The sequence below is a fragment of the Mytilus galloprovincialis genome, chromosome 14 (assembly GCF_965363235.1).
Source record: "Mytilus galloprovincialis chromosome 14, xbMytGall1.hap1.1, whole genome shotgun sequence".
Lineage (NCBI taxonomy): Eukaryota > Metazoa > Mollusca > Bivalvia > Mytilida > Mytilidae > Mytilus > Mytilus galloprovincialis.
Window position 1 is genome coordinate 34,118,521 of NC_134851.1, and position 14,611 is coordinate 34,133,131.

The 14,611-nt window shown below is 33.1% G+C and overlaps 1 protein-coding gene across 1 annotated transcript; it reads right to left on the reverse strand.

Moving 5' to 3' along the window:
- Positions 1–6,906: 6,906 nt before the first annotated feature.
- LOC143059456 (nephrin-like) lies at positions 6,907–10,274 on the reverse strand. Its single transcript, XM_076232958.1, has 5 exons — positions 9,982–10,274; positions 8,868–9,158; positions 8,075–8,191; positions 7,203–7,230; positions 6,907–6,925 (listed from the first exon to the last, which is right to left on the reverse strand). The coding sequence occupies exons 1-5, from the start codon at positions 10,040–10,042 to the stop codon at positions 6,907–6,909; spliced, it is 516 nt and encodes a 171-aa protein (XP_076089073.1). The 5' UTR covers positions 10,043–10,274.
- Between the last annotated feature and the right edge of the window lie 4,337 nt (positions 10,275–14,611).

Here is a 14,611-nt window from a genome sequence, read left to right on the forward strand (position 1 = left end):
TAATGTTTACCTTTGACTGAGGTTCTACTACTTGCTCTTCACCCCTCTGAAGTAAAGCACATTGTAAACTCCTTTCTAGAATGATTAAAGATAAAAAAGCGTACATGTGGGATAACAAATTATAATTATTGTACTATCGTTTTTTCCTTGACTCTGACATTGCCCCTTTGTATCTCTCCTTTTTATGTAACTGATATTTGTTTAAGACGATCACCAATGAAGAAGGTAAATGATTACTTCTATAAAAAAAAAATGCCATAACTGATCGTCGCCAAAAAAAAATGAAAATGACTGTCCTACAATCGATTCATTTAGCTATATTCAAAACCTGGTTTTATGTACCATTTTCTACGTAAGGGAATATTTGTACCAATCAGAAAAATAACAGTTGTTGTACATACGTACGTGTTTGAGCTTTTGATTTTGAATGACTGTTATGTTTATTCGGTTATATTGACAAAATCAAGTGAACGGAAGTAATAGGTTAATGTGACATATTTGGGATTCAGCAGCCACAAATTTAATATATGTGAATATTACATTTACGGGTATACTGTTTGAGCTTTTAATCGTTGTTTTCATTACCGGTTCTAGTTCATATCCGGACTAACACGGATACATATTTAAATTAACAAGTAAGACAGAATTCTTCAGGACACACTCACTGATCCGACTAAATTATACTGATATTATATGAATATTAAAACGTTCTTTTGACTTCCATATTTGCTAAATAAAAAAAAAGGAGTAACTTAACGTAGGGGTTTCAAAAACAGTATGTTATGTCCGTATAATACAGATTTGCAAGATAATGTACCATGGAAAACGCTCTAATCAAAAGGAAGCTTTTAGCAGTACATACATGTTTTAAAAAAAAATACTGCCTTAAAAATGCATTAACGTGCAAAACGATATAATGCATACCTAGAATACGGAGGTCTGACCAACAAGACATTCAATTTTCCTAATTACAAGTTGGGTTGTTGATTGCTTGGAGGAATGTAACTCTTCATATTATTTGAAAATGATTTTAATAGATTTGTTTGCAGATATTGACAAAACCACGATTTCAAATACCCACGAAAATGCAAGTTTTCCTCAATCTAGGAAAATTGATACCAACAAAAATAAATGAATCAACAGTACCGTCAGAATTCATAAATATTAAAAGTAATTGTATGTTTGAATGTGACATGGTTCGTGAAAAACAAACACAACAAAAACGGAATGCAGAAAAATGTAGTTTAAGATGTATCGTTTGGTAAAAACAATGAAGTATGTGCTGGAGGAATATGCAAACTTGTCCTGTTCTGTTGTGCTTACATTTTACAGCATTTATTGTTTCTTGTGTTTCTTCTGTAGTACTTCCCCAATTTCAGTACCATTGCATGTATGATTTTTGTTTTATATCATCTACATTGTACCTCTCAAATACACTGCTACATTTGCATAATTTTTAGTACTGGAAATTTACTTTTGATATTTAGTACTATTTCTTTACTTTAAAGTTATTGTAATATATAGATACCTGTGTTTTACATTACTTGATTTGTTCTTAAAATTTTGGTACAGAAACAGTGTTCACAATATTCCATGTTTGAAAATCGTAACTGCAGAACATGTAATGGTGTAACCAAAATTCTGTAATACTTACGTTTCAAGTACAAATCAAGTACTGTTAAATACAAGTACCTAAATATTACAATAATTTTAAAGAAGCAAAAGAGGGACGAAAGATACCAAAGGGACAGTCAAACTCATAAATCTAAAACAAACTGACAACGCCATGGCTAAAAATAAAAAAGACAAACAGAAAAACAATAGTACACACGACACAACATAGAAAACTAAAGAATAAACAACACGAACCCCACCAAAAACTAGGGGTGATCTCAGGTGCTCCGGAAGGGTAAGCAGATCCTGCTCCACATGTGGCACCCGTCGTGTTGCTTAAGTGATTACAAATCCGGTAAATAGTCTAATTCGGTAGGTCATATTCATGAAAGGGAAGGGGATTGTAGTTACGACGTAAGGAACATATCCGATATCATTTGTGAAACGGTTATTCCATAATGGTCAACCAACTCGTGATGGCGTCCGTAAAATTTACGAAGGGATGATTTCAACTTTACCATTTGGAACTCTTGGTTTAATAGCTTCCTTGTGAGCAGCAAACCTCTATCAAGAAAATCATGATAGGAAATGCAAGCACGGGAATATCGTATCAATTGGGAGATATATACCCCGTATGCAGGTGCTGCTGGAATGTTGCTACTTAGAAATGGAAAGTTCACAATTGGAAAGCTGAAATCATCTCTTTTGTCGTAAAGTTTTGTTTTCAACCGACCCTCATTGTCAATTTCTAGATGTAAGTCAAGATATGAAGCCGACTTAACTGTATCTGTAGTATCCTTTATCTCTAGTTCGATTGGATAGATGCGTTCCACATAGTCACCAAATTTTGAATTGCTTAGTGAAAGAACATCATCTATATAGCGGAAAGTAGAGTTAAAGGATATTGCTAACTTCTTATCTTTTTTCCTAAGAAGTTCCTGCATGAAGTCAGCCTCATAGTAATAAAGAAACAAGTCGGCGAGTAGAGGGGCACAGTTTGTTCCCATTGGAATGCCGACAGTCTGTTGAAAAACACGTCCTCCGAACGTAACAAATATGTTGTCAATCAAGAAATCAAGCATCTTGATAATATCAGTTTCAGAGAATTTTTTGTTTGAATCAGAGTGATTCTTTACAAAGTAGGATTTATCCCTCCCTAAGACAAGATACTTGTATCTACATTGGCCATTCTTTTTTATGAAGCAAAGTAATATCAACTCTTTCAATTTGTCTTTTAGTTTGGAATGTGGAATACTTGTGTACAGGGTAGAAAAGTCAAATGTTTTAATACTGTTACAAGATGAAAGAGAGTTAGATTGTATGTACTCTAAAAGATCTTTTGAATTTTTAAGTATCCACATCTGATTCACGCCACCTCTAGAATAGGCAGTTTCACAATAACTTTGAAGCCCGTCTTTGATTGCTGATAAAATAGATGTTAATAATTTAGAAAGAGGTTTCGTGGAGCACTTGGAAGACCCAGCAATATACCGTTGTTTGTAAGGACACTTATGTAGTTTAGGTATCCAATACAGTGATGGAAGATCCAGTTCTTCATCTTTGGTTGAAATTCCAAAGGAACATAGAACAGACCTATGATTATCCAGGATTTCCTCTTTGGTAAGTGTCGTGAGGGTATATGTTGAGTTACCAAGTGAATTGTCAATACCTAATTCGTTTATCAAGCAGTTGATGTAGTGACTTTTACACACAAAAACGATCGATGTTATTTGGGGCTTTATCTGCAGGGACAACAACATATTTGTCATGGAGGTCGGATAGGTGTTTTGCAACATTTGGGTCTTTAAAGATTGACGTAGCATGGGCATTGATGGACCCATTCAGTTTCTTAATTCTGATTTGTATCAACGACCTCACTGCCTTAATCCATTCGGAAAGAGTGTCTACGTCTTCCTTCTCGCGCTTAGCCCATTGCCTGGCATAATCCTCGACTGAATCCATCAAAATTTTAAAGTTGTATTTCCAATTGATGGATTTAGGCTCACGATATTTGGGACCTTTCGATAACACATTTCGTAGAGAAGTGTTATTAACAATGTTAAGGTCACCGGTAATAACGTGGCCAGCAGGATTATATGTGAATTTGGAACTAGCACAAGTGCAATCAGGAGGTTTAGACTTGAAGTCGTCAATATCGAGATCCTGCAAAACGCGTTTGTAATTGAAAATTTTAGTTGCAATAGGTTTGCTATAGGTATAAGAAATTATTGGTACAGACTGGTCTTTGAAATAAGGAGGTATTTTCGATTGCACTAATTTTTTATGAAGGATATTGCCTAGGTTGACGCCATCGAGACCTTTGTTGGCAAAGGAAAGATTAAGAAAAGATCTTTTCTCTTTTTCATCTTTTCCAATGCGAACTGGCTTGAAAAGTCTGTGACTTGCAATATCCGAAATTATAGCTTCAAGTTTGTATTGGTTTGAATGAGGGTTTGTAACAGTGGATTCCAAACATAAATTGAACAGAGAATGAAGTTTCGAAAGGGGTAATGAATAAAGTTTCGTGCGAATGTGATGAATACCTAACGGCTTTTGTATGAATGGCAGCAAGTCATTAATAGAGACATCATGCAGAGAAGGTGATGTATAATGACGATGACCATGACTGCGTCTACGTCGAGGAGTCGAGTTGAAAATATTCATCACATTCACCGAGTTACACGAAGGACTAGATAGAATACCTATACCATCAATTTTGTCATTGCAGCCATAAGGTGTTGCAGTTCCCAATTGTCTAATCCAGTAGTCTTCTTTTTGTCTACGGAGAGTCGTTGAAAGATTAGGATTGTTAGAGCTATGGTATATCTTTTCGATAATGCGAACTGTCATAGCATATTCATCTTCAGGGCCACTGAAATTATAGTTATTAGGTATGTCATTATTTCATAGCAATACTACTGTTAGATTTCTAAACAGTACTGATTTCTAGGTATGTCATTATTTCATAGCAATACTACTGTTAGATTTCTAAACAGTACTGAATAGTAAAAGTAGATTTCCAGTACTACAGATTTTAGGTACAGAAATAGTACCTATGCAAAAGTAGCTGTGTTGTTAGTTGATAAAATAACTATTTTACCGCCATTTTCATTGTAATCTTGCATCTGCATCTGGTATAGTTGATTATCATGCGAAGATGAAGCTATTGGGTAATCAAGTTCTTCTTCACTTCGTCTGATTTCTGGGTTTAAAAATTCAACAGACTGGTACAGGCTATTTTCAACGGAACTCCCTTGAAATTAAACATTTAAACATTAAACGTATCTTTACACTTACAGTTTATATCATAGCAGCCTATAAAGTTATCTATAGCTTCGGTCTTCGCTAATATTGAATTTGATAGGAAAAAAAACACAACTGAAAGTGTTTCTACCCAAAGGGCGACTGGAATCGAGTGAAGAGAGTGCCAAGTTCTTTACATGCTAAGATCCCATTTAACAATTCTTTAAGAGATCCATTAGTGACCTGTTCCTCATTTTTCAGTAGCTGTCCCTAATCTTCTTTCCGGGTGCCCACTTATACAGAACCTACCTTTTGTATATATTGTTGTGGTTGTTTTTTGTTGTTGTTAAACCACCGACAATCAATCAATCGTATTTGAAGGTTGTAGGGTGAATTTTTAGTTGTTAAAATTCTACGCATGTGGTCTCCTATGGAGATTTTTCTCCTTGTTAATCATATCACATTATTTATCTCTAAAAGGAATATTTCTAAATAATCATGACGTTACCTTTTATACCGATATACTTTATTTCAAAAACTAATATAACCTTTTCAAAGCTATTAGCACAACGTTTAAAATACCTTCTCATAGGGTGTGCAGTAGCCAATGGAATCATTCAAATAAACAATTGTTTTACCTTGATTATCCATTGCATATTCATCTTCAGGGCCACTGAAATTATAGTTATTAGGTATGTCATTATTTCATAGCAATACTACTGTTAATATAGAAATATTTTCAAGGTTTTTATAAATACGAATAATGCGACTTGGTGAGTACCGCAATAATATCAACTTGCATATTGATTTATGATACATATATCTGTATTTAGTTTCTATGGTATTGAAATGGGTAATCTCACATTTCTGTCTTTTTTTCTTAAATTTTATTTATCCAGTGATATATTATCTTAAAATACTGTAGAACCTCAATCCACGACAGTATGATATGTTATTTAGGTCTCAGACATGGTATATAAAGTGACATTCCCGGCTTAGAGGTTATATTCCCCGAGCTAAATTTACATTATATACCCTGTCTTCAACACTGAATGACACATACACTTGGGATTAACCCTGTCTTAGTGATGTTTTTTTCCAGTACCAGATATTGGTTCAACATTCACCATTCAAGTATATTTCACGAATACATGATTTTATGATATGCTGTGAAAAAAAATGTATCGTGTATGCAGTAGTTTTGTAATAACATTTTAAGACATTAACTAAGTATTTATTGTGTGAATCTCGTAATTAAAACAAGAATGTGTCTATATTTCACAAATGCCCCACTCGCACAATTATGGTTTATGTTCAATGGACCGTGTTAGAGGTGACAGAACTATGATTTGGCATTGCAGTTAAAAATAGCAATTCATAGGGAACATGTGTACTAAGTTTCATGTTGATGGACTTAAACTTCATCAAAAACTATCTTCACAAATGATTTAAACCTGAAATGGGACAGACGGACGAACGAGCGGATGGATGGACCGACGACCAAACGGACACACAGACCGGATAATATAAAGCCCTAGGTTAGCCATAAAAGGGTATTATTGACAGACACATGCTGTTCCCTCTGTGAGCCTCTGACGTTCATTGTGTGTTCTGTGTAGCTTAAGCCTATATCACAAAGGGTCGGTCATTATGATGACATTGTTGCAGTTTCAATTGGGGTGAAAAAAAAGACGTATAAACGTATAACCTGGCAGTTTCCTGAATATCTATTGAGATCTCTATGCTGTTATCAAATCACAAAACTCGACACATTTGTAATACGTAAATTAAATACAACTTATAATTTGTTACTTTTTTATACGAAAATACTTTTTTGCTGAAATGGTTCATTAAAAAAGATTTGTGCTTCTTCAACATTCAATGAAGAAAAAAAGTAGTATGGTAGTCAAAAATTAAATAAAAAAGGAAAAAGTATTTTATGTCCTGGATGTTCAATGCTCAATTTCATATGAGAGAACACTATCTTTTTCATTATTTCATCACTAAAATATGAATTCTACGGACTTGGTCATTAATTTCTAGAACTAATCAGGGAGGAAGATTATATCTATTCAAAACACAAAATCAGTACATGTTCATCACAAACAAACAATTTAAAAACAAATGCAGAATAAACAGCTTGTTTTTGTTGGGGTTTTTTTTTTGTTCCACTTCATCCCTAGGCCTTCACTACATCATGATGTGGGGAAAACTCTTTGACTGGTGACATATTTTTAAAATTGCCTTTATGCACATACTTAACCTAAATAGATGTATGTGGAAGTCAGTTATCTCAGTTCATTTCTCATAGGATAGAAAAGCAAATTCTTTAAATGGCAACATACCTGCTATTTGTTCCAAATGATTGTTTAGCTGTAAAAAATATAAAAATAGATGTTTCAAGACTTTCTCTGACACTGTGCATTCTTTCATTTTTTTCATGTATTCATAATTGACGTATAGATGCTATCTTTTCGAAAAAGCGGATCTAATTTAAGCAACATTGAACGTAAATACTTTATGAGAATATAAGTGGTAGAACAGAACAGGATGACAAACAAAAATGATGTGACAAAAAGCTGGCTATAACATGGCATTATCGAAAATCGAAGAAAAGACCATTTACAATATATTAAGCACTTCAAAGAAAAAATAGGAGCAGCACAAGACCTTCCAAAGGAAAAAAAAAAACAAGTGCAGCACAAAACGTTCCAAAATTCCGGAGTCAACTCTGTTTTTAATTGTTCTATGGGAACAATATTATTAACATTCAGAATTTTGACAAAAATACACAATGGATACACGGTTTATTAAATCTTAAATCAGGGGTGTTGATAATTTCACTTGACGACAAAAGAGATGATATCGATTCGATATTATGGACAATTCCATTTCTGTGTATCCCCATTTTTTCACCCGCTCTTGCATATGGGCCAATATCCTAAATGTGCCGCAAATTGAAGAACACACACAAAAAATTGTGTCGTGATATAGGAATATTAGACATTTAACAATTTTTAAAACGAAAGTGAGCTACATCAATTGTACTGATTTTGAGAGCAGAGAATAACAGATAAGGATGTAATAACGAATGAATGTTTCAATTTTGTGGGGTTTTTTTTTCATTCATCATGGTCCTCGCTGTCCATGTTTTTCGATTTAAAAAATTTAACTCTTTTAAAATATAATGTAAGGTTTAATAACAACTACTATTTACCTTTCTGTTTCGTGTACAGGTAAATTCCTATTCCAATAGTTAAACACAGTCCAATCGTGGTAAAAACTGGTAGTGTAATTAGTTTTGTATGTATCGTAGACTCCTCTTGTGATATTGCTGGATAAATGAGATGATAAAGATATCAAAAATTTTAAAAATTAAGAAATTGAAAAATAATACAGTAAGAAGAACTTTTCATTATGTTGAAGAAACGATCTTACTCAGATCTATGAAAATCCAAAAAAAATATTGGCACTTACAGGAGTATAAGCCATGGGACCAAACTAGAAATTTGATAACACCCAAATCCATGACATGTACGGTCAGCTTTGCTTGAGGGTGTTGGAGCTCTTTCGTTTTTAATTAATTTATTAGTTTATCAATGTTGAATTAAAAATTGGAATGTATATAATATTTTCAGAACTTCTTCCTTCAGTACTGATGATACCCTTAAGTTTTAGGGCCAAAAAATGGGGGAACCTGTACGTTCAACGAGCATTTCAGGAACGACCAAACTAAACTCTTTAGAAGCTACGAATTTATACAGAGAAATAGATACGCAAGGGGATTACGATAAATAAATGTAAATTGTGTAGGTTGGGAATACATTATTATATGTATTTTGATGCAGTACGTACCACAAAGACGCCCACATTTATTTTCCTCTTGAACTTATGTATATCTGCAATTTAATTATGAGTGCTTTTAAAAACATAAGTTTATATAATAGAACATGTTTGCATTTAAACTGGTGTCAATTATATAAGTAGGAAAAGGTTAGGAAAACACTTACGTGATGTGACGAAAGTAACTAAGTTTGATTTATTACTATCTCCTATCTCGTTTCTAGAATATATGCAGATGAAATATGCTGTATTTGGAATCAGGTTATCTATACTGTAATCCATACTCTTCTCTTCGGTATCATTGGCAGGTACTCTTACTGTATAGTTCAAATTGAAGTATGTTTCCAATTCTAAAACAAACTCTTGTACGAAACCCCCATTGAAACCTGGGATCCATGACACGATAGCTACTTGTCCTGTTGTTGTAACTGAAACATTTGATGGCGGTTCCGGACTGCCTGTAAATGTTATTTGTAACAGAAAACAAATTACTAGAAAATATTAAAAGCAGTCTTAAAAAACCGCTTTTTTAAATTTATAAAATTCATTGTTATAATAGAGAAAAAAACTAATTCTGGAAGAAATCTATTAATGATTAAGATGTAAACGACACTTATAAATAACACTGTTGAAAATCTGTTGAACATTTATTGATGGAATTTTCTATTCTCCTTATTTGATATTGTTTAAAAATTTATTGAAATTCCATATTTATTCGACTTATCTTTCAAACCTTGGACACCTTCAAAAAGACATTCAATCCTATATCTATTCTCAGTTTATAATTTGTTGGTGTTTACTTTTACTTGGTAAGATCTAGAATTTTTTAACCACCAAAAATTACTCCAGTTAACGTTTGGCACAAACTGCGGCAAATACAATTGCAATCATACTGATTTGTAATCATACAATAACTACCAATTGTGTTTCTAAACATCCTGTTATTTTAACACTGACTTTGTCATTGTTGGTTATTTCTTGATTTATTTTATCATAGTGTAGAAGTTCTAGTGTTCGATATTTAAAAGAAAAATTAACTCTCTTACTGCAATTGGTGGAAGATTTGTTTTGATGGTAACTTTTGTGCCTGAATTTCAGTTCAGTATGTTCATCTGTTAAAACACTTTGAAATTAATTAGGTTTTCCATGCAATTCGTTACTTAATTATTATTTGTCATGACACAGTTTCTTCATAGGTTAACAAATTTATTGTATTTAAATATATGTGTATTATTATGTCTAAAAAAATAAACATCCATTTGTTCTTTTTGGGGTACTTACTTGCAGATTGTACTCGTACGTCAAAATAATTACATCCTATTTTGTTGCATGCTTCCACCATGTAGGTCGTAAAATCGTGTGCTGATGTCAAATGCAGCGGAAAAGTATATTGTATTCCTGAAACTCTGATCTGTACCCCAAAATATGTTGAATGCGTAGTTATATTTTCGATGGTTGGAATAACCGTTACAGTCGTACCATTCTTTTTAATCAAAACGTTGGTATTATAGAGCTTATCATAAATTTTAATCGTTAAATTGATTATTTTTCCAAATTGCCCGACTTTAACTGGTGTGTTGTCTGCAACAAATATAGGTGACGCTGGAATAGACAAAACATATTTGTCAATGTAAACCTGATTATTTTAATGAAACTAAATGACATCATTTTCAATTAAATAAATTGATAAATTTAGTTCATTAACACAAGTTTTTTTTCCAAAACGATTCATAAACCGATTTGAGGTTGATACCTCAAAATTCAACTTATATGACTGACAAAAAGGAGTTAAATCAATATGATTGATTATTATTATGTGTAAAAATAAATCTACTGCTATGCAAACATTTAAACATATTGACGAACAGTCAAGCTCATAAATCGACAACGTCATGGCTTAAAACGAAAAACAGACAAACAGACAAACAATAGTACACATGACACAACATAGAAAACTAAAGAATAAGCAGCACGAACCCCACCAAAAACTAGGGGTAATCTCATGTGCTCCGGAAGGGTAAGCAGATCTTGCTCCACATGTGGCACATGTGTAACACATGCCGCTAATGAGTTGAAACACAACCATGTATCACTCAACAAAATACGTGATGAGCAATAAAAATTCCTTAATGAAATTATGCATGTTAATTGTATTATTAAAGATTTCCTACTACAAATATTATACTACTGTACTAATAAGTTCTTACCGCGATATTGTATGCCAGTTTGACCTGCTTGACTAACATTTCCATCCAGATTAGGTACACCATTAGATACATTACACACGTAAATACCATCGACTTCATTTGTTGTCTTGCTCTGATGTGTTTTTATGATAAGTTTACCTTCTCGTGTTCCATGAATATAACGAATGTGTTCATTGAATTCTGATTTGTGTTGCCAATCATAAAATATATAGTTGTCTGGTTTACCGTTGGGAATGCAATGAAGTGATATGCTTTGTTCTGAAATTGTGTAGGTTACTTTAACATCTGGTGGATCTGTAAATGTAAAATAGATGTTAGTCATGAATGAATAAACAGGTTCCCCGTTTCCTTTCTCAATTTTAGGATAAGTTGTAAGAATTCTGAACATATTCATAGAATTACCCTGACTACAAACAAACTGTCAAACGAGTGGGAGGTTTATCTAGCTCAATCCAAGTTTAACCCAACATTTTCGTGGGAAAAAGAAAAAGAAAAAAAGGCAAATAATAGTACAAAAGACACACCATGAAATCAAGTCAGGAATATGACGGTAATTCTATGAGCAACACGACGGGTATCGTATGTAGAGCAGGATCTGCATACCCTTCGGGAGTACTTAAGATCACCTCTTGTTTTGGTGGGGTTCCAGTGTTGACTTGAGTAATCATTGATATGTTCATAATGATATTAAACTGTTAACAAAATTTTTAATTTTTGAAATACTTAGGCTTTTCTACCTCAGGAATAGATTACCTTGACTGTATTTGGCAAAACTTTTAGGAATTTGTGGTCCTCAATGCTCTTCAACTTCGTAATTTTTATTTGGCCTTTTAAACATTTTCTTATTCGAGCATCACTGATGAGTCTTTTGTAGACGAAACGCGCGTCTGGCGTTAGTGTAAAATTTAATTCCTGGTATCTATGATGAGTTTATTTTCATGTTGCTTATTCTTTAGTTTTCTATGCTGTGTCTTGTGTACTATTATTTGCCTGTTTGTCTTTTCTTTTTTAGCCATGGCGTTGTCCTGAGTTCATTTTAGATCTATGAGTCTGAATGTCCCTCTAAACTCTTGTGTCCCTCCTTTTCCTTTAAGTTATTTCTCAAATCTTGTCTTTCGCCAGATAATATCGTCAATTTAATACAGCTTGATGACGTCATTTACCAGATCGAATGCACGCCTGTATTCCTGATTTATTTAAGTATCAAGAACTTTCAGAATCGTCTTTCTGCAGGATTGTTTAGAAATAATTTATTTGCCGTAAGTCCATACTCTTAATTCCCGAACCATTTAAGGGAGGTTGGTCAACTTATTAGATTTTAATTTTTCAAATTTGTATACAGTATACGATCAAACTTTTTCATCCGTTAGCTCAACATGTGTTGGATGTAACGATGCCTAGATTTTAGTCACGTGGTGGTTGAAATCAAACGATAAATATAACTAGCTACCGTATCCTCGAAATAGCCTATTCGTTCCGTTGGTTAATAAAATGTAACGCCTGATTTTGATAGTCTTTTTGAATTTTCGCTTTTTTTAATTACCTTAGAGATGGTATTTTTTGTTATATGTTTTTGCTAAAGCCTATTGTACGTGTTTTAAAAAGTTATTCCGATAACCTTTTGTCTTATTGAAAGACTCTTATCTCTCATGTTTTTAATTAATATTTTCTTATGATCAAACCTATAAATTAGCTCTTTTATATAAGTTGTGCTTCTACAAAACATAGAAAAATGTTGGGTTTCTTTCGTTCAGTGTTGAATAAATAATGATAACTTATATGAATTACTCACATAAAACATTGATGATTGTTACGGAGTTCGATTTTGCAATGGTATTCTCTGCAAAACACGCGTAATTTCCAGTACTGTTTCTATATGCTGGATTAATCGCAAGGCATATTTCTGTATTGAGTCCTTCAAATTTAGATGAAGAACTGTGGTTCCAAAAATATACTGCATGATGGTTCTTATACCATGCCATGCAATGTACTGGTGGATTACTAGTTGAAAAGCAGCACAGTTTCACAGATTCACCTTCAATTATTGGTTCGTTTTTGCTCCGAATTATTTTCAACTGAGGTCTATCTGTTGTTAACAAAAATGATAGTAAACTGTTAGTCTTCAAAGCTGAATAAATCAGAATAAACATAGTTTTTTCTTCCTGATATATTTGGTTAAAAGGTGGGAAACTTAACGATGTAATGACTAAGTATCAAACTAATTCAATATTTCATTATTTTCATAGGAATATAATCGAATGTTTTAAACAGTTTCAGAAAACCTCACACTGAAATAAATTGCGAGAGGAGAAATTATAAACACGTACAATATTAATTTTTCAATCTTACTGATTTCACAAAGCCTACATTCATGAATTACGATATGTGTTTGAAAAGTACTGTATTCCAATGCTGTTTTCCCTATTTTAACACTGCGGTTAACTGTATTCTTTGAGTAATTTAAACGAAAATAAAATCTTCTCTTATGAACATCAGGTTTTCAACTATGCAATGGCTTTTTAAATTTATATAATAACATAAAATAGCTGTTTCATAAGGAATCAATAATTAGTTGCAGACAACAGTGTGTCTGAACCAACGTTTATATAAAGTACTAATATGTTATTTTATCTTACCTCCTATACATTTCCAGAAATATGATTGGTTAAAAGCGTCCGCGTGCAAACCGTGTATATTTGATATTAGGTTAGTAGGGAGGCGGGGCTTATCTCATACACGGTTAGTAGTGGAGTTACGTCCCTTTATATTCCATATTAGGTAAGAAGGGGGCGGGGCTAATTTCATACACGGTTAGTAGTGGTGTTATGTCCCTTTATAAAAACAAAACGGTACTGAGAAAAAAACTTAAAAGTTCCAACAGACGAAGAAATTGATAATTAAGATTGAAATAAATTCATAAAACACATTTAAACCTTACAAATCGCTATTGTTGGCATCTGTTTTTGTAGGATCAATGGAAGTATTTTCTCAATGCTAAGAGTATTGAAGACTTGCTCATTTTGAGAATCACTAGTCTTAATTTCACACGTTAAGATAGTCGGTAAGATAAATTCGTTACATAGTGTGCTAGTGACGTAATACGGTATATATGGGGTCAGTAAATTCCATATGGGGATTCGAGCTTCGCTCTCACCCCATATGGAATTTACTGACCCCATATATACCGTATTAGGTCACTAGCACACTATGTAACTAATAATATTTCTATATAGTCTATCTCGAGCATATCTGATGAAGTTAACTCTTTCTGTAGGCATTGAAAATACACAAATGTGTATATGCAAGAGGCAATGTATCATAGCCAAAGAGACAAAAGCAAACACATAAACAAACACATCTACTTCTTAAGGAATATTATGTTTATTGAAAATCTGAATCTGCATATGGTCTGACCATAAATGACTACTGTTGGTATGTATAGAATAAACACAATATATTTTCTTATTTAGACTTACATTTGAAGTCGTGTCTACTGACTTACATTGTATATCTAAGTTTATTGTCTGAGATAGTGGAGCTGTCAACAAATCACTAAAGGCAGAACATGTGATGCTTTGCATATGATCGAATCTAGTAGGGGTAAGTTGATACGTCAGAGTGTCACTACTTCCATTTGAAACAGTCAGACCTTCTTTACTCCAAATCAAAGTTGCTGCTGGTATACCATTTTTTACTGTACATTT

Excerpts from the sequence above, each read along its gene's own strand:
- LOC143059456 (XM_076232958.1), bottom strand. The coding sequence starts at position 10,042 with ATGGTGGAAGCATGCAACAAAATAGGATGTAATTATTTTGACGTACGA. Across the intron at positions 9,159-9,981 it reads CGTACGAGTACAATCTGCAA|GCAGTCCGGAACCGCCATCA; the intron begins GTAAGTACCCCA and ends TAACATTTACAG. Across the intron at positions 7,231-8,074 it reads CCTGTACACGAAACAGAAAG|CTAAACAATCATTTGGAACA; the intron begins GTAAATAGTAGT and ends TATTTTTTACAG.